This window comes from Mercenaria mercenaria, chromosome 2 (genome assembly GCF_021730395.1).
Source record: "Mercenaria mercenaria strain notata chromosome 2, MADL_Memer_1, whole genome shotgun sequence".
NCBI classification, from domain to species: domain Eukaryota; kingdom Metazoa; phylum Mollusca; class Bivalvia; order Venerida; family Veneridae; genus Mercenaria; species Mercenaria mercenaria.
Genome location: NC_069362.1, coordinates 21,835,758 through 21,857,065, shown reverse-complemented (window position 1 = coordinate 21,857,065; position 21,308 = coordinate 21,835,758). Strand labels below are relative to the sequence as shown.

Below are 21,308 nucleotides of genomic sequence, written 5' to 3'. Positions count from 1 at the left end.
TTCGTTACGTCAATTTTATTCTAGCACTTACCCTGCTTAATTTCTATAATGAACTGGTACATCATTCAGTTTGGACAGTACCAGTAAGTGTTAAAAGGAGTGCTTACCAAAAGATACTGACTTAATAGCGAACAGTGCAGCTTTCGATCAGACTGCACGGATGTGCAAGGTGATCATGATCTACCTTGTCGCAAAGGCAGAATCAATCCTGTGAAGGGTTAGACTTCAGACTTAGGGTAAATCCGAAATTTCCTCCAAGTCAGATTAGAAAAATAGTCACAGTTTTAATCTGAAAGATGCCCAATAAAAATGTTAAGAAAAGTTAGCAGACTATTTAAATATTTAAGAATATGCCGTTATTGTTTTATCGAAAAGCACATTTAAATTACAGTTAATCATAAATTATTTATTCAAAATTTATGAATTTCAACAGAAAATTGAGACTTTAAGTTCGATAATAATCAAATACTTTCGAAAAAGAAAAAAAAATCGCTATGTCATAAACATGATTACCATGTTTCTTTAATTAAAGTAAATGCATAGTATATTTGTCAGGGTCTATCCGAAAATTGCAGGGGAATGCTTTTTGTAATGAGGTAAAATGTAATTGGACCATGTATTTTGCGGACTTAGATCTGGAGACTCCAGTAGAAGAAAATTTGAAAGCATAGAATGCATATATTAAGCAAAAACAACAGTAAAGTTTGAGGAAGGCACACTGTATTCCACAGAATAAGTAAGGACGCTTGAAACAATACAACCAAGGGGTCGAAATACTTGAGATAATGTAATCAGTTGACACTCCAGTTTACCTCCCTTGCAGACAACACTAACTGAGCCTAACGTCGAAATTCACTTACTGAAAATACGCTTTGGTTATCATGGTTGTTAAATATGCCAAGGCGATGCCCCAATTTTAAATTTACTGTTTATGCCTTACACTTTTTACTTACCTTTCCACTTTTTACTTACCTTTCCCCTTTTTACTTATTTAATACCCTTCCCATTCCCCTTCCCCACGTTTTACCTTATCCCAGTTTTATATACAATTCATATACATTTCATAAAATAAATTTGTATCCGTTGGTGGATATTTGAAGTATTATGTATGTCTTTCCACTACAGTTTCATTTTGTGACTGACCTACCTTTCGACGCGCGGACTCAGACTCTGTTTGCTGTGCTCAGTTCTTCCACAGAGTCTACTCGTACCTTTTAATATTTGACTAAAACTTAAATTCGTGAAATTAAAATTATGTATTGACCTTAGTGTGGTATAATCTCTTCGAAAGAATGTAACATTGTTGCTGCGCATATTTTCCTACACAGTACGTGATTTGGTAAACTGTTATGCAAAACGTTTGTAATGGAAAACAAATGTACAACAGTTAAACAATGGTTACAAAATAAATATATATTAAATCTTTCTGTTGAACTAATGAACTTGTTTAACTAAACGCGTGATATTTTACAAGGCATTCTATAAGCGCGAAAATGTTTATTATTAATTAAAGCCCCAAAATGCCGTATTGCTAAACACCTTTCGTATAACATTACCTCTTTTTTATTTCTGAAAAAAAAAAAGAATATATTTTATTGAATATAGATAAGACTGTCTTTTAGTTAAGATATTTATCTTTATTGATATTGCTATTTATTTATCAGTTTGATTTATAATGATGATAAAAGTATTATTATAGATCTACCACAACGAGACAGTATAAATTTAAAGATAGACATTGCTTAATGAATTTACCAAACATAAGTATCACAATATTGGTATGGAATTTAAAAAGACAAACAGACGGTAAAAATAAAATGAAAAGGTAAATGTCACACGTCGCAAAACTCCTATTAAACTAAAATACAGTTTATGCTTCCGTATGAAGGAAACCAGTAGTCCGTTTGCAAAACTTTGCAAAGAGAAGTGAGTCGTTTAAGTTTCCGTTCCCTATTATAGAAGAATTTTTATGACAATACCCATATGCTAAGCTACAGTTATGAACTAACATGTTTCTATATCTATTACATGCGATTTCAATATTATTGTACGCAAACAATGTTTTGCCTAGCACTTTGTTCACATGTTACTGCAAAATCCTTATATTTTGTAAACCGTGTATTTGAAAATAAAGTGCATCTAATATTCTCTTCTCTTCTGTGTATTAGTAAATTTATACGATGAAAGTGGCTATAGGCAACATTTTAATAAACATTTAAGTTTCGCGCGTCATTTACACAGCAAAATAATCAATCTTCAATTAAAAGTATCTAGACTTTGTGAACTTCAGGTATTTTAAACAAGTTTTATCTTCAGTCACGTGAAGCAGTATAAAGCTAGATTATATAAATAAGAACATTCATTATTTAAGTATCTGACTGGGCCTTATAAACGATATTAATTATAACGTACATTTTAATCTTAAGTCAAACCTGTGTTAAGCAGCCAGTCACGGCAGCGACACAATCCGGCTGTTGAATACAGGTGGCTGCATAAGACAAGTTGAGAATAAAACACAAAATAAATTTTGGCGGTTAGCTGACTGGCCGTTTAAGGTTTTATATATGTACCAATTTTAATGTAATATAAAAAAGTATTACGAATGATATTACGTAATAAAACAGAATGGCTTTTTTTAGCGTACCAGGTGTATATAGTACTCGTAACTTTGACTCCCAATATTAGTAATATTTAGTTGGAGGACTGGTGGCTCGAACTCACGACGCATGATTTCATAGTCAGACATTGTTACCACTGAACCACTAATTCGAATCAGCTTCTTTCTCTACCGTTTATTCGCAACATAAAACATACTTATATAATTAATACATACAAATGCCCCAAATATATATCTTTTGCACCTATTAATTCAACTCACGCCGACTACCATTACTACAACCCCGCTCCGCAAGATAAAACCTGTTTTAAGATGGTTTTATTTGAAGTATTTTTATATTTAAATAACCTGATTTATTCATATTTTGACATGTACTGAGCGTTTTTTGTTTGTTTGTTTGTGTGTGTTTTTTTGGGGATGACATCAAATCTATTAAAAAGCAAAGACCAGTTCTTCATGTTCGATCACGTACATATAGTACAACCTCAATTAATATCTTCTCTATGCTTTCTTCTTTTCCAGTTTGACCCATTCTTACAGCAGTAACGTCTACAGAACGACAAAGTCTGTACAACAAACCAGACTTCCTTCAAAAGTTGTGCTGTTAAGGTAATTGTGCACGTTTGATAACCGGATGTGAGGATGTAACGTTATTTATGCTGATAGAATAAAGCATGGATTCGAGGTATTAAATATAAGGGATGGGATTTCCTGATTCCCTCCGATATCCGTACTGTTGAATTTTTTATAATACTAAGTAAATATGAAATAATTCAAATATTTTAGAGAGATTGTATCTCTGGATCGACAGAAAAACATAAAATAAAACATGATTGAAATAAATGAAAGTAAAAACACCATTATACCGCGTATAAAAATCATAAAATAGCAAATAAGAATCAAATGCTGCGTGCATGAAGTGTAATCTTTAGTAATTATACAACATTATCGTAAGTGACTTTAATACTTATAGGGCAGTGGAAATGTGTTTTTCAAAAAGAAATGTAAGCCTTGCATTACATTACGAATATGTCAAATATGGAATTTTTCGACTGTACACAGAGCGTAAATAATCATTTGATTATAACATTTCTTTAGTAATAAATAAATTAAAAAAAAAAACTATGGTGACCGGATCTGCGTTTTAGACCATACCAAACAATTGGCAAGTGCGCGATGAAATAAACAGCGATTTGGCAGCTGAACTGGAGTTCCGAATCTCTGCGTGCATGTACCCCCAACAAGTGATTTTTATGCGTGCATTTGATATTTTGTGCGTGATTCACGTACTGCAGTGCGTGAATGGGCATGCTGTACACGTACTAAATCCGTAAATGTTTTCTAAAACATATGCTATGATTAAATCAAGCGTATAACAATACGAACGCATTTATTTATATCTTTATTGTTGATACTCATTCAGGCATGAAGTATTTTATTCCCGCAAAAATAGAATATCCAAATATTGTGGAGATTGCTTTAGCAATTCTACCATTTTCACCAGCTGAAAATTCCTTCAGTAGTATTTCAAAGAATGCTACATACACAAACGTCCCTACTGCAACGGCTTGTAGAATGGCGGAAACTATGGTAATTGTATAATTTTCTGATTGTGACGTTAACAAAATTCCTATTCCTACCCCTACAGGTGATACAAATGACATGTAAAGCATAGCAACAACAAACTTTACTGTCGTAGTACTTTCACAAATCGTAATTCCAGTGCTGAAGAAAATCAAAATTTTATGTATACTCAGTGCCATAAGCATTGACCAAACTTCATTGTCCTCTTTCAAAAGTCCTAAGCTTAAGCCATCAAATATCATATGAATAGACAGAGCTAGAAGAAGCACAATACTGTGTAAGTTTGACATGCCCTCGCCGTATATATTTTCTGAAAGGCAGTGATCAGATTGTTTAGCATCAACGTCCTTGTTCGTTGATGTCTGCTGTATTTCTGTAGGTTCATTAGCGTCTTGTCTAATAGAAATTACAGTAACATGTCCATTCTGATATGAGGCGCAAAATTCGTTGCATTTATGCTTGTTGTCCTCTGTGTCCGTACTTATCTGAGGTGCATCATTCCCTTTGCCATCATTCCGACGAGTTTCTCCTGGTACCTCTTTTTCTTTATTGTACTTACTGTAGCAAGAAATAGTTACACTTTCAATTGTTAGTATCAGCAAAAATCCAAATCCCAAAACAAGTTCAGTAACAGGGTATTCCATTTCATGTCCCATCATCTCATACGCATTTTCCACAGTCTCTCGACCTTCAGGAAGAAGTGTAAGCAATGAGGTAGAAATGAAGACGCCACCAGAGAAACAGTTAAGCACACCTATAACTCTTTTAAATGACTTTGAATTCTGACAATTTCTCGCTAGAACACGCAGAATTATATACGGTAGAGCAAGTCCACTGAAACAAGACATAACAAATAATACTCCAAGCGATGAAAGTTTTGCGGTGGACACCATTTTATCTCTTTAAATGTATCTATTGATATCATTAACTAAAGCGACAACATTTCTTTAAATATATACTCACTGTGTTTATCAAATAACTTGTAGTATACCTTTCCCTTAGGCCTATCATGATTGAACTGTTTGTGACTCATATTAATGTACTATTTAAAATTGAATTTCCCGTACTATATTGTTTTTACGTCCAATTAACTACAGCAAATTTATTTTGTTAAAGCATGTAGTTCAAAATCTTTTCATTTAAAGTCCATTTCTGTTTGTTGTTACTGCCTTCACATGTCTATGCGTACATTAAGTATCGAAAGTTGTCTAGCTCTTCTACATTTATGTAAATTATTCATCTAGACCAAGCAGATTATACACAGCTGTTGGTATATTTTCTTCTTTAGGCTATAAAATTCTCTTGTTTATGATATTTATGTTAATAAGATAAACTGGATTACCGAGAAACAATACACAACTGTTTTATCGCCCACATTACAATATATACATGTATGTCAAGTTTATTCCTTTAAATGCATACTAACCTTCACTATTTAAATGAAATAGTATTAAAAACTGTTAGCTAACCATTGAACCAGCAACAACATAAATCAATGAAGAATAAGCCACATTTTTATGATGACAATGAGGATGACGATGATGATGATGATGATAATAATAATAATAATTATTATTTATAAATTTGATAATTACAATGACTTCATTTGGGTGGGGGCTGTATATTTGGCTACAGTCACTCTTACAGCTTGTCTATAAAATCAATTCTTAACATTTAATATGAATGGTGAAATGAATAACGCATCTGATGGACGTAAAATGATTCTGATCTTATTTATATGTTCAAGAAAAAATATGTTCGTAATTTTTAATGTTCGCATTAAATAAACTTTTATATTACATGTTTTTGTTTCGGTGAATTATTGAAATATCAGAGTAAAATACTAGTATATCTAGTATTTTCACGGTGAAAAATATGAAATATACTGTTATCTAGTAAGAAACTGTAAAATGGGTAAATTTAGTCGAAACATGCAATAAAAAAGAACATTTCTTTAAATGTAAGATCATAATATCTTCCTCTCATGAACATCATATCTTACATTTTCACCGTGAAATATTGCATCTGGTGTTCACTATGGAAAGATATTTCAATGTTACACTGAAAGAAACAAATATCCTACAAATTTGTTCCTAGAACCTTCAAAATCGGTAGATGTCATTGTAAATCTGTCATTGGACATAAAACAAACAACTAGTCTAGTTAAAATTACTATTATATTAAAGTTCACATTTTACCCATATATACGTATTCGTAAACACGGAGATTTTCCCTTTAGTATTGAATGTTAGAATCCATGCCATAATAACATAATAACATATATTCGTAAATGCGGAGATGTTCCCTTTAATATTGAATACTAGGATCGATGCCATGCTAACATAATAAATATATTCGTAAATGCGGAGATGTTCCCTTTAATATTGAATACTAGGATCGATGCCATGCTAACATAATAAATATATTCGTAAATGCGGAGATGTTCCCTTTAATACTAAACACTAGGATCAATGCCATGCTAACATAATAACATATATTCGTAAATGCGAAGATGTTCCCTTTAATATTGAATGCTAGGATCGATGCCATGCTAACATAAAAAATATATTCTAGGGATGGGAACGAATATTCGAATATTCGAAAATCGGTCGAATATTCGAATATGAAAATCAAATTCGAATATTCGTAAATTATTGTATATTTATAAGTTTGCAACAGGCGTCAATGTGTCAGATGCATGTCAAAAGATGTCCAATTAACAAGAAAATTGCAATGCATAATTACCCGGGGCCATCGCTACGGATTAACAGTTTGTATAAGGCGTAGATGTGATATCTTTTTATCTTTGTTCATTTTTATTGGCGCCTGTTTTATGTAACAAGTTTAGATTTTATTTTTCGAAAACAACGCCAAACTTGTAGATATTGTCGATCTTTTCACAATATTTTGTACGACATTTCAGACCATCCGCAGAATCGGTCTTCATCCGCAATCGGCCGTATTCGAATTAAATTTTGAAGTACTTTATAATTAAATCAAGAAATAACATGATTGGTGCATAAATTCATGTCGAAGGAGGTTTAAATCTGCCTTACTTGCTTTTTACACGACGATTTTTACACGCCGATTGAAAAATTACAAAATGGCGGCGTAATACAACAGCGCATCACGTGTTTAAATGGGACGACTTGCTATATTTAGATAAAATTGCGACAGTCTAAATCATTTTGATTTTTTTGTATCATTTTGAAGCTAAAACACTAAATTAGTTAAATATGTTCATGATTATACTGAAAGAATCGTGAAATAAAACGCTAGGATCGGCAGGTTTTGCTAGGTAGGATCGGGTTACCTGAAACAAACATTTTTGGCCTTATTACATACGATGATCCACGCTTTAAACAAATGAATACGTTGTGTATATGTCAATCACTTAATAAGAATTTAAAGCTTTCATTAAAACAAACCGAATATTCGAATATATTCGAATATATTCGTATATGGCAAACCGAATATTCGAATATTGATTTTAGTATTCGTTCCCATCCCTAAATTATATTCGTAAATGCGGAGATGTTCCCTTTAATATTGAACACAAGGATCGATGCCATGCTAACATAATAACATATATTCGTAAATGCGGAGATGTTCCCTTTAATATTGAATGCTAGGATCGATGCCATGCTAACATGATAACATATATTCGTAAATGTGGAGATGTTCCCTTTAATATAGAATACTAGGATCGGTGCCATGCTAACATGATAAATATATTTGTAAATGCGGACATCTTCCCTTTAATATTGAATGCTAGGATCAATGCCATGCTAACATAATAAATATATTCGTAAATGCGTATATGTTCCCTTTAATTTGAACGCTAGGATCGATGCCATGCTAACATAATAACATATATTCGTAAATGTTGAGATGTTCCCTTTAATAATGAACGACAGGATCGATACCATGCTAGCATAATAACATATATTCGTAAATGTGGAGATGTTTCCTTTAATATTGAATACTAGCATCGATGCCACGCTAACATAATAACATATATTCGTAAATGTGGAGATATTCCCTTTAATACTGAATGCTAGCATGTTTGCCATGCTAACATAATAACATATATTCGTAAATGTGGAGATGTTCCCTTTAATATTGAATGCTAGGATCGATGCCATGCTAACATAATAACATATATTCGTAAATGTGGAGATGTTCCCTTTAATATAGAATGCTAGGATCGGTGCCATGGTAACATAATAACATATATTCTCAAATATGGAGATGTTCCCTTTAATATTGAATGCTAGGATCGATGCCATGCTAATATTATAACATATATTCGTAAATGTGGAGATGTTCCCTTTAATATTGAATGCCATGGACAGTGCCATGCTAACATAATCACAGATAATTGTAAATACTGAACTGTTTCATGAATTATTGAATGTCAGGATCAATGTGATGCTAACATTCTGTATAAAATAATCACATATATTTATGTGTAGCTTAATGAAATGATAAAGAACATCCGTTGGAAAAACAGAATGAAACTAAGCAGGAACTGTAGAATGCACAAATAAGGAGTTATGATATCGTCTGAGTAAAGATTCTAATATGAAAAAAAAAACATGCTCAATTTTCATTAAAACACAGGAATATTGATGTCATGTCGACATTTTATTTGGCGCAGAACAGGTGCTACCAGAGCTGATCTACTGTTTTATATAAACGAAAAGCTTTAACAGAATGGTGTCACTTTAATCTCATACTACGAACAAATCATTAGCCTCGCGTAATAACTTTCTGGACGTCTACGCTCTCCTAAGTTATTCTGCGAGACCTGTTACCTCTCGTCAATTAACACTTTCAAGACGTATATAGAATACTTCATATAACCATCAACATAATACATAATTTATAAAAATACATTAGATATTCAAGTTATTTGGTTGATGCTAAATTTCTTTATATCCCATTTAGACCGACAGCATTAAGTAAGATAGTAAAGATCTTTCATTTACAAATCCACCAATTACATCTATCTTATTAAAACCTGTAGAAAACTATCTGAGCCGTGCCATGAGAAAACCAACATAGTGGCTTTGCGACCAGCATGGATCCAGACCAACCTGCGCATCTGGTCAGGATCCATGCTGTTCGCTAACGGTTTCTCTAATTGCAGTAGGCTTTGAAAGCAAACAGCATGGATCCTGACCAGATTGCGCGGATGCGCAGGCTGGTCTGGATCCATGCTGGTCGCAAACCCACTATGCTGGTTTTCTCATGGCGCGGCTCATATGTTGCAAATGCTACCATGTCCGAAAAAGATGTTGTTGTATTAAGTATAATTCATTTTTCCGGGTAGTTCCTTGTAGAATTGTGATTAATGTTTTTTTTCCCCTGATAAATGTCTCAATTTTTAATCCTTTACGATATAAGCTGTGTGACACATGAATCGACGTATATTACAAGCACAGGGAAGGACGTTAGCGCGGATATTTTATTATGACGACCAGTGATGCAGCACAAACTGTTCTAACACTGGAATGTGATGAAATACAAGAAACCAAAACAAAGTGCAGAGATAAGGCAACATTTGAGGCAATTAACATTAGATTATTTGACACTGTTATCAATAAATTTGATAATGAAATGACAACATGTGAAGTAAATAAACGTTTTTGGATTTCATATAACAAATAGCTAGTAAACATGGACTCGTTCAATTATAAGACTAAACAGACCTGGAGTGTTTGGTGCGAAACTGCATTTTACAATATATTGTTTTTATTTACGGACTTATTCACTTTTTGGATGCTTTACAGATGCATGTAAGGTACAGTTAATTGTTTTACTACGAACTCGCAATTGGTAGCATAATGCCACGCTTACGTCAGAAATATGTGAACAAGTACGAGAGCACAAAGCTGGAAGTGCTAATTTATAACATCTGAAATAATTTTAATTCTAATTGGTATTTCGTAATTTATTATTGTTATTCAACGCCTCTTTATTAGTCCCCTACCGGTTGAAAACCAGTTTCGCGGACTATAGGAATGGCTTTTCCGTCAATCCGTCCGTCCGTCTGCAATTTCGTGTCCGGTCCATAACTCTGTCATCCATGAAGGGATTTTAATATTACTTTGCACAAATGTTCCCCAGGATAAGACAACGTGTCATGCACAAAACCCGGACCACTGACTTAAAGATCAATGTCATAATTGGAGGTCAAAGGTCTACACGGCTTTTTTTCCTGTCCGGTCCATAACTCTGCCGTCCATGGAGGATTTTAATATTACTTGGCACAAATGTACCTCATAATAAGACGAGTGTTATGCACAGCTTTCAGGTCCCTAGCTCAAAGGTCAAGGTCACACTTGGCAGTCAAATGTTAACATTGTTTGAACAGGGTCTGTTTCGTGTCCGGTCCATAACTCTGTCATTCATTAAGTGGTTTTAATATTACTTGGCACAAATATTCCTCATGATAAGGCGACATGTCATACGCAAAGCCCGGACCCTAACTCAAAGGTCAAGGTCATAATTGGGGGTCAAATGTCAACAGGGTTTTTTTCCTGTCTGGTCCATAACTCTGCCATCCATAAAGGGATTTTAATGTTTTTTGGCACCAATGTTATCCATGATAAGACGACATAACATGCGCAAAACCCGGACCCCTAGCTCAAAGGTCAAGGTCACAATTGGAGGTCAAATGTCAATAGGGTTTTCCTTGTCCGGTCCAGACCTCTGTCATCCCTCAAGGGATTACAATATAACGTCACAAATGTTCCCCATGATAAGGCGACATGTCATGTGCAACACCCAGAACCCTAGCTTAAAGGTCCGGTCTATGACTTAACAACCTTAAAGGGATTTTAATATTACTTGGCACAATGTTCACCACTATAAGACAGAGTGTCATGCGCAAGAACTAGGTTCCTTAGTCTAAGGTCAAGGTCACACTTAAGAGGCCAAAGGTCAGATACAAGAATGACTTTGTCCGGAACATTTCTTCTTCATGCATGGAGTGATTTTGATGTAACTAGGCACAAATGTTTAACACCATAAGGCACCCTTGTTTTTAGAATTACGTCCCTTCGTTTTACTATAAATAGATTATATTGTAACTTCTTTATTACTGGCCGTAGGGAGAAATCAAGACAACTTTTCTGTGGTACAACATGCATGTTACAACCAATTTTTAGATGTATTTTGACCTATTTCCACCTGGTAAAGAGTTTTTTGTGGACTTATATGATATAGATTTCACTTTGTTGTTACTATAAATTACTTATATGATAACTTTTTTTATAATCGGCCAAACAAATCCATATGAAAGCAACTGTAGATTTTTATATATGCAAATTTTTAATCCAAATGTTTTGTTATAACATATTGTATATAGAGTACAATATTGTTTTAATATACATCATTGACAGATATCAGTTCATTATGTTATACTTCAGTAGAGAAAATTAGGTGCCTTCCAGTAAATGACTTTGCATTGCATGGCAATACTTCATTCATTTGTTATTTTTGTGACGGTTGTTACTGTTTACGATATTTTCTGTCTCGGGCACCAACTACTCCCTCAAGATTCTGCAGATGCTGTAACGCGAAATACACGAGTTGCCCTCACATTGATAAACATACAATATTAATAATAAAATGTAAATACAAACATGACTTTACCTTTCTATCTTTTATCCTTTTTAGAATAATGGAATATTAATTGAGGTATAGTGACAAATATAAGTTAACAATTACGAAATATAGAGCAATGTATGTCGTAAATGACGATTTTGTCCTTTCGATTTGCAAAATTTCAGATTTTTTATTTGTTATGTCTGACCTGGCTCATAATAATAAAACACAAACGAGAAGAAAAAGTTTCACAAGAAGAAAAGAAGCAGGAAAGGAATCAAAGAGCAGAAAAGAAAGCAACTTTGCCAGACATCACATTTTAGTTGGAAGAATGCGCAAGATAGAAATAGATTTTCTATTAAGTTTAAAACATGTGAATGTGCATTTCTCAAGCACATACTGATAGCTTACCAATATTATTTTTAATGTAAGCATATCCAAATATTTTGTTCGGTGTGTTATTATAATTTCCGTGTGCGTAATAATATTGGCAGTAGCTTCGCAAATGTTACGCACAAATAACCAATCTGCCGTTTTTGTAAATTGTACAGCGCAAATAACTAATCTGCAATTAGCTCAACGATTGGTAAATAATGTTTTTGATAACATCGTAGCTAACTTTGGAACCTAATCATTTCGGTGGGACAGATACTTCACAAGACTGAATTAAAGAACAACCTTGTCTACATTCTATATACCGAAACTAAGAATGATATATCAAGGTCAGTTTCGCATATTGGTCATGATCAGTCTGTAAGTAGATCACTAAATACGACAGGAAAATCCTGTTCACCCTACAAAAGCAATGTTTTTTCTCCAACATTCAAGAACCCCCATCAGACTGTCTGTTTGCCTAGGGTCTACAACCAGACACCAGCATCGTCATATCACCTTCTGTTCTATCAGTACTGCATACACTGCTTTGTTTGGCGCAGAGTTTCTTTTGTTGCATCTTGCAGCAACTTTGTACTTGTTTTTACTGTAAAAGCTTCACATACCCCGAGTGTGGGAAATGCAAACTTCAATAAAAATATTTTGATATTTCGAAATACGGTATAAAATATTGTTTTCAATTAACATCCAAAAAATATAATTTCATTTACTTAAAAGTAACAGAAACAGGATACTTAATCTAATGCATTTTATAGTTGTCACTTATTTCGATTTCGAAAATGCTGTAACACCACCACTGGTTGCATAGATTGAGAAAGTCAGCAGTTTTTTCACACTCGGTTTTATTTACAAGGTTATACAGACGTCAACTATACTAACAGTCAATTCAGGTATAAATACATCAGCTTTTTAAATAGTATTTTCCCGCGTCAAACTTTTAATAAATTTTTTATTCTTAAGTCCAAAAGTTCTATAACATAATAGTCAATTCTAAAACTTCCACAGTTATTTTTAACCCGCTCTTAAACCCGAGTCCAAAAAATCGAACTTAACCGAGCTGATCTGAACCGATCCGAACTGCCAAGTATCCGATCCCATTTTTGTAAAACATTTCTAACTTCCTGATTCTTAACTCAGTCTTCTCTTTTCTTGACTCAGTCCTCCTCTCCCCATTCTCCTCTCTTCTCTTAATTCTCTGAGTATTTATACCTTTTTTACGAACTACAACGCAATAACATGTTTACAAGTATTTCAAAATATTCGAAGCAATTTCAAAACATGTCAATCAAAACGTCCATTATGTACCCATACAATAGTAAACAACAGATGTAGAATCAACCACCATTGTGTATTTTCGTAAATAAATGACTGTTACCGAAACAAAACAAAATAATTAGGGTCAAATCTAATAGATAAAACATTCAACGGTGATTCATTTTGTATAAATTGTAAACAACAACAATATGCTGAACAGGTAAACAAAGTAATTAACATTTCTGGCCAATTAATGAAAATTCCATCGAAAACAAAAATAAAGTAATTAAGGCTGACCAAATCAATTTCATTTGAGAATTTCGCAATATCTGATCTAATAATAGTAAACAAAGTCATATAAAACACTCCAATGTTACGAAATTTGCTTGAGTAGTAAATACCAACAATGACCTACGCATGTAAACAGAATGCGTATCATTTGAAAGAATTATCAGGATTATCTACCAAAATCAATAATAGATAAAATAAACACAATGATGAATTAACGGAAAACTGACCTGCGAGCTATCATTGTGTTACATCACTATCCTAATCAATCGAGAATATTCATAGTAATGAAGATTCTCAGATGTTATCGAACGTTTGCATTCACCTATTATAGATAATCTTGATAAATATATTATGGAGCATCGGAAGTAAACTATCAAGCTGTTATCTCAGACACTGTTTTCAGTTGTATATAACGCCCACTATTTTTATGAAAACTTTACTTATGCACCTATATTCAAAGATACTGCCTTTTCAACAATTTTGATAACCAAGCGAAATATATAACCTGTTACTTGTTTACCTCACTCTACATATTTGCAAAGCAAATGTTATGTAGTATATTTTTTTTTTTATACATTTCTTCAAAAACATTTAAAGTACAGACATGACAAAATATTATTCATGGCATCATTTTTTTTTGTCCAGTTCCATTTTTCATCCGGCTGCATTTTACAAGTCTCCGTTGCTATCGTTTCATGTCACTGTTGCTATTGACGTTTTCATTTTGCTAAAGCTATAACAATCAAATTCAAACACATAAAATTGAGGATTCATGTCTGTAAAAGGGAACATGTCTATTAGATAAAAAATACACGTCTATTAAAAGGTAGCACGTCAGTAAGAATAAAATCACACGTCTATAAGGGAACACTTCTAGAAGATAAAAAAAAACACATCTACAAAAAGAAACACGTCTCTAGAATATTCCTTTCAAGATGTGAACACAATCCAGCATATTTTTCCCAAGAATTAATCATAGATTATTTCATATTAGTTTCGGATGACGTTTGTACTTCCTGTGATGATTTGCTATTATTGTTTACGCTGGTACAATGTTATCTATCCGTGTTGTATTCATATAAGCTTTCATATGATTTACTTCAACTTTTTTTTTGACGGCTTTAAACATGTTTTACCATACATCATCTGCTGCTAAAAGTTGCATCGCCTTTTATTTGTTAGGACTGTCCAGAATCTCTGCAAACCACTGGTAACTGTTCGGAATATTATCGTTAACTAAATTCAAATTTCTTATATGCCCTGCCTTGAAAAATTTAGCTCAAGAAATCATCTTCAGAATCTAAACATAGTTACTCATCTTTTTATTTCTCCCTAAAAAAATAAGGTTTTGTGAACTTAAAACCGTCCCGTTTTAAAATTGCCTCATATCTTAAATCTACATCATATTTATTATTCTTGTACATCCATCCCTAATAATTCAGGCAAAGTAGCAACTAAATCCCTCTGACTCGAAGAACAAAATCCTCTACATTTATTTTTTACAACAATCGCATTATTGGCGACTAATTCCCTATAGTTGAGCATTACACTTGCTCCGAAGACGTTACACACGTCATATTCACTATAATTTCTATACTGCCCGTTATCCACGCTTTAAGACTTCTTACATCTTAAATATGATATATATGTGTTACTCACGCTCTAAGACATTATTTCCGTCTCATATATATCTACAGTATATTAATGTCCTATGTCATGTATGATCCACGTTTTAAGACTTACCCACATCTTAACTATGAATTATATAACATTCTTTGAGCTCAGAGTATACATCCACATTCCTGCCTGAATTAAAAAATAGGCTGCACAATGATAATTTCACAATGATAATTTCATCTATCAACATTTCTTTATTTAATCGGTTATTCGAATTTGTATAAAAAGGATGAGCTGATTTTCAATTTCTAGTATTTCCGAAATTAAAAAAAAATCAAACAAACTGTGTGATCTGTTTCCATGTAAATAAGAGTTTATCGTCAATAATCTCTGCTTCTATAACTTTTAAAAACAAAACGAAATCTTTAACATTCCGAGCCATCCTATTTGATTCAACTTGCATATGTCAAAAATACTAGATATATTTTATTAATCATACTTTCGTGTCTTAACTTTATTTTGAAGAGAAAATTATTTCTACCTTATTTCACAAGAAAAGAATTTTAATCACTTTTACCCAAACTTAACTTAAAACAATTACGAGAATTTCTGCGATTCCGAACAGCTACCGTTATGCTTAAGAGGATAAATTGGAACAGTCACTAACCTCATTTTATTTCTGGAGTTCTGCATCTTCTTTCCTTCCTTAGATATTATTTTACACGAATTCCTGGAATCTATATATCTCCCTTCCTCCTTAGAAACATTTACTTGAGTTCCTGCAGTCGCTATTTTCTGTAGCACGGCCCTGTTGCACGTCTTTATAACGATTTGCTTTCTCTGCGCGATTCGTTGTCCAGCTCCGACAGTAGTTCCGTATTTGTCATATAGTTCTTTTCCATTTTTCTTATCAGTTTTTTTTTATTATTAGCATTCTGCGCTTCCGAACTTTTAATTCATTGTTGATGCTACAATATTTCGCCATGTAATGAATACCAGATTCGTTTTCCTCAGGTCTTTCGTTGTTTTATCCGGCATTGATGTACTAATAATTTTCCAAGGAAAACAGTTAAATTTTTATTCTTTATTTTTTGTATGAATTTCTGTTCTGTAATTGATGCTTCAATATTTCCAAATGTAGTTTTCAAGCTATATTCTTTTAAGTACTTCCGTTGTGATATCCGCGACAAATTTTTTGTTCGTTCAAAAATGTTCTGTTGAAATCCTGGTCACATGTGCACCAGAAACGATCCATGTAACACCACCACTGGTTGCATAGATTGAGAAAGTCAGCAGTTTTTTCACACTCGGTTTTATTTACAAGGTTATACAGACGTCAACTATACTAACAGTCAATTCAGGTATAAATACATCAGCTTTTTAAATAGTATTTTCCCGCGTCAAACTTTTAATAAATTTTTTATTCTTAAGTCCAAAAGTTCTATAACATAATAGTCAATTCTAAAACTTCCACAGTTATTTTTAACCCGCTCTTAAACCCGAGTCCAAAAATCGAACTTAACCGAGCTGATCTGAACCGATCCGAACTGCCAAGTATCCGATCCCATTTTTGTAAAACATTTCTAACTTCCTGATTCTTAACTCAGTCTTCTCTTTTCTTGACTCAGTCCTCCTCTCCCATTCTCCTCTCTTCTCTTAATTCTCTGAGTATTTATACCTTTTTACGAACTACAACGCAATAACATGTTTACAAGTATTTCAAAATATTCGAAGCAATTTCAAAACATGTCAATCAAAACGTCCATTATGTACCCATACAATAGTAAACAACAGATGTAGAATCAACCACCATTGTGTATTTTCGTAAATAAATGACTGTTACCGAAACAAACAAAATAATTAGGGTCAAATCTAATAGATAAAACATTCAACGGTGATTCATTTTGTATAAATTGTAAACAACAACAATATGCTGAACAGGTAAACAAAGTAATTAACATTTCTGGCCAATTAATGAAAATTCCATCGAAAACAAAAATAAAGTAATTAAGGCTGACCAAATCAATTTCATTTGAGAATTTCGCAATATCTGATCTAATAATAGTAAACAAAGTCATATAAAACACTCCAATGTTACGAAATTTGCTTGAGTAGTAAATACCAACAATGACCTACGCATGTAAACAGAATGCGTATCATTTGAAAGAATTATCAGGATTATCTACCAAAATCAATAATAGATAAAATAAACACAATGATGAATTAACGGAAAACTGACCTGCGAGCTATCATTGTGTTTACATCACTAATCCTAATCAATCGAGAATTATCATAGTAATGAAGATTCTCAGATGTTATCGAACGTTTGCATTCACCTATTATTGATAATCTTGATGAAATATATTATGGAGCATCAGAAGTAAACTATCAAGCTGTTATCTCAGACACTGTTTTCAGTTTGTATATAACGCCCACTATTTTTATGAAAACTTTACTTATGCACCTATATTCAAAGATACTGCCTTTTCAACAATTTTGAATAACAAGCGCAAATATATACCTGTTACTTGTTTAACCTCATTCTCACATATTTGCAAAGCAATGTTATGTAGTATATATTTTTTTTATACATTTCATTCAAAAAATTTAAAGTACAGACATGACAAATATTATTCATGGCATCATTTTTTTTGTCCAGTTCCATTTTTCATCCGGCTGCATTTACAAGTCTCCGTTGCTATCGTTTCATGTCACTGTTGCTATTGACGTTTTATTTTGCTAAAGCTATAACAATCAATTCAAACACATAAAATTGAGGAATTCATGTCTGTAAAAGGGAAATGTCTATTAGATAAAAAATACACGTCTATTAAAAGGTAGCACGTCAGTAAGAATAAAATCACACGTCTATAAGGGAACACTTGCTAAGATAAAAAAAAAAAATACACACTACAAAAGAAACACGTCTCTAGAATATTCTTTCAGTGTGAACACAATCCAGCATATTTTCCCAAGAATTAATCATAGATTATTTCATATTAGTTTCGGATGACGTTTGTACTCTGTGATGATTTGCATATTATTGTTTAACGCTGGTACAATGTTATCTATCCGTGTGTATTCATATAAGCTTCATATGATTTACTTCAAAATTTTTTTTTGACGGCTTTAAACATGTTTTACCATACATCATCTGCTGCTAAAAGTTGCATCGCCTTTTATTTGTTAGGACTGTCCCGAATCTCTGCAAACCACTGGGTAACTGTCGGAATTTATCGTTAACTAAATTCAAATTTCTTATATGCCCTGCCTTGAAAAAATTTAGCTCAAGAAATCATCTTCAGAATCTAAACATAGTTACTCATCTTTTTATTTCTCCCTAAAAAATAAGGTTTTGTGAAATTAAAACCGTCCCGTTTTAAAATTGCCTCATATCTTAAATCTACATCATATTTATTTTCTTGTACATCATCCCTAATAATTCAGGCAAAGTAGCAACTAAATCCCTCTGACTCGAAGAACAAAATCCTCTACATTATTTTTTTCAACAATCGCATTATTGGCGACTAATTCCCTATAGTTGAGCATTACACTTGCTCCGAAGACGTTACACACGTCATATTCACTATAATTTCTATACTGCCCGTTATCCACGCTTTAAGACTTCTTACATCTTAAATATGATATATATGTGTTACTCACGCTCTAAGACATTATTTCCGTCTCATATATATCTACAGTATATTAATGTCCTATGTCATGTATGATCCACGTTTTAAGACTTACCCACATCTTAACTATGAATTATACAACATTCTTTGAGCTCAGAGTATACATCCACATTCCTGCCTGAATTAAAAAATAGGCTGCACAATGATATTCACAATGATAATTTCATCTATCAACATTTCTTTATTTAATCGGTTATTCGAATTTGTTAAAAAGGATGAGCTGATTTTCAATTTCTAGTATTTCCGAAATTAAAAAAAATCAAACAAACTGTGTGATCTGTTTCCATGTAAATAAGAGTTTATCGTCAATAATCTCTGCTTCTATAACTTTTAAAAACAAAACGAAATCTTTAACATTCCGAGCCATCCTATTTGATTCAACTGCATATGTCAAAAATACTAGATATATTTTATTAATCATACTTTCGTGTCTTAACTTTATTTTGAAGAGAAAATTATTTCTACCTTATTTCACAAGAAAGAATTTTAATCACTTTTACCCCAAACTTAACTTAAAACAATTACGAGAATTTCTGCGATTCCGAACAGCTACGTTTATGCTTAAGAGGATAAATTGGAACAGTCACTAACCTCATTTATTTCTGGAGTTCTGCATCTTCTTCCTTCTAGATATTATTTTACACGATATTCCTGGAATCTATATATCTCCCTTCCTCCTTAGAAACATTTACTTGAGTTCCTGCAGTCGCTATTTTCTGTAGCACGGCCCTGTTGCAGTCTTTATAACGATTTGCTTTCTCTGCGCGATTCGTTGTCCAGCTCCGACAGTAGTTCCGTATTTGTCATATAGTTCTTTTCCATTTTTCTTATCAGTTTTTTTTTATTATTAGCATTCTGCGCTTCCGAACTTTTAATTCATTGTTGATGCTACAATATTTCGCCATGTAATGAATACCAGATCGTTTTCCTCAGGTCTTTCGTTGTTTTATCCGGCATTGATGTACTAATAATTTTCCAAGGAAAACAGTTAAATTTTTATTCTTTATTTTTTGTATGAATTTCTGTTCTGTAATTGATGCTTCAATATTTCCAAATGTAGTTTTCAAGCTATATTCTTTTAAGTACTTCCGTTGTGATATCCGCGACAAATTTTTGTTCGTTCAAAATGTTCTGTTGAAATCCTGGTCACATGTGCACCAGAAAACGATCCATGTAACACCACCACTGGTTGCATAGATTGAGAAAGTCAGCAGTTTTTTCACACTCGGTTTTATTTACAAGGTTTACAGACGTCAACTATACTAACAGTCAATTCAGGTATAAATACATCAGCTTTTTAAATAGTATTTTCCCGCGTCAAACTTTTAATAAATTTTTTATTCTTAAGTCCAAAAGTTCTATACATAATAGTCAATTCTAAAACTTCCACAGTTATTTTTAACCCGCTCTTAAACCGAGTCCAAAAAATCGAACTTAACCGAGCTGATCTGAAACCGATCCGAACTGCCAAGTATCCGATCCCATTTTTGTAAAACATTTCTAACTTCCTGATTCTTAACTCAGTCTTCTCTTTTCTTGACTCAGTCCTCTCTCTCCCCATCTCCTCTCTTCTCTTAATTCTCTGAGTATTTATACCTTTTTTACGAACTACAACGCAATAACATGTTTACAGTATTTCAAAATATTCGAAGCAATTTCAAAACATGTCAATCAAAACGTCCATTATGTACCCATACAATAGTAAACAACAGATGTAGAATCAACCACCATTGTGTATTTTCGTAAATAAATGACTGTTACCGAAACAAACAAAATAATTAGGGTCAAATCTATAGATAAAACATTCAACGGTTGATTCATTTGTATAAATTGTAAACAACAACAATATGCTGAACAGGTAAACAAAGTAATTAACATTTCTGGCCAATTAATGAAAATTCCATCGAAAACAAAAATAAAGTAATTAAGGCTGACCAAATCAATTTCATTTGAGAATTTCGCAATATCTGATCTAATAATAGTAAACAAAGTCATATAAAACACTCCAATGTTACGAAATTTGCTTGAGTAGTAAATACCAACAATGACCTACGCATGTAAACAGAATGCGTATCATTTGAAAGAATTATCAGGATTATCTACCAAAATCAATAATAGATAAAATAAACACAATGATGAATTAACGGAAAACTGACCTGCGAGCTATCATTGTGTTACAATGCACAGAGCTTCTGGTTACACAGATTGCGTCATTCTTGTGTGGAAAGACTCTCATTAATCATAGA

The 21,308-nt window shown here is 32.8% G+C and overlaps 1 protein-coding gene across 2 annotated transcripts; it reads right to left on the bottom strand.

Annotated features, from left to right (window-relative positions):
* Window positions 1–4,002: 4,002 nt before the first annotated feature.
* LOC123562610 (zinc transporter ZIP3-like) lies at window positions 4,003–5,878 on the bottom strand. 2 transcript variants are annotated; one of them, XM_045355235.2, is made up of 2 exons: window positions 5,165–5,875; window positions 4,003–5,035 (listed from the first exon to the last, which is right to left on the bottom strand). In XM_045355235.2, the coding sequence occupies exon 2, from the start codon at window positions 4,858–4,860 to the stop codon at window positions 4,033–4,035; it is 828 nt and encodes a 275-aa protein (XP_045211170.2). In that variant the 5' UTR covers window positions 4,861–5,035; window positions 5,165–5,875; the 3' UTR covers window positions 4,003–4,032. The 2 variants fall into 2 exon arrangements, with proteins under 2 accessions (XP_045211170.2, XP_053388121.1); XM_053532146.1 differs by having other exon boundaries at window positions 4,003–5,878.
* Between the last annotated feature and the right edge of the window lie 15,430 nt (window positions 5,879–21,308).

Excerpts from the sequence above, each read along its gene's own strand:
- LOC123562610 (XM_053532146.1), bottom strand. The coding sequence starts at position 5,094 with ATGGTGTCCACCGCAAAACTTTCATCGCTTGGAGTATTATTTGTTATG.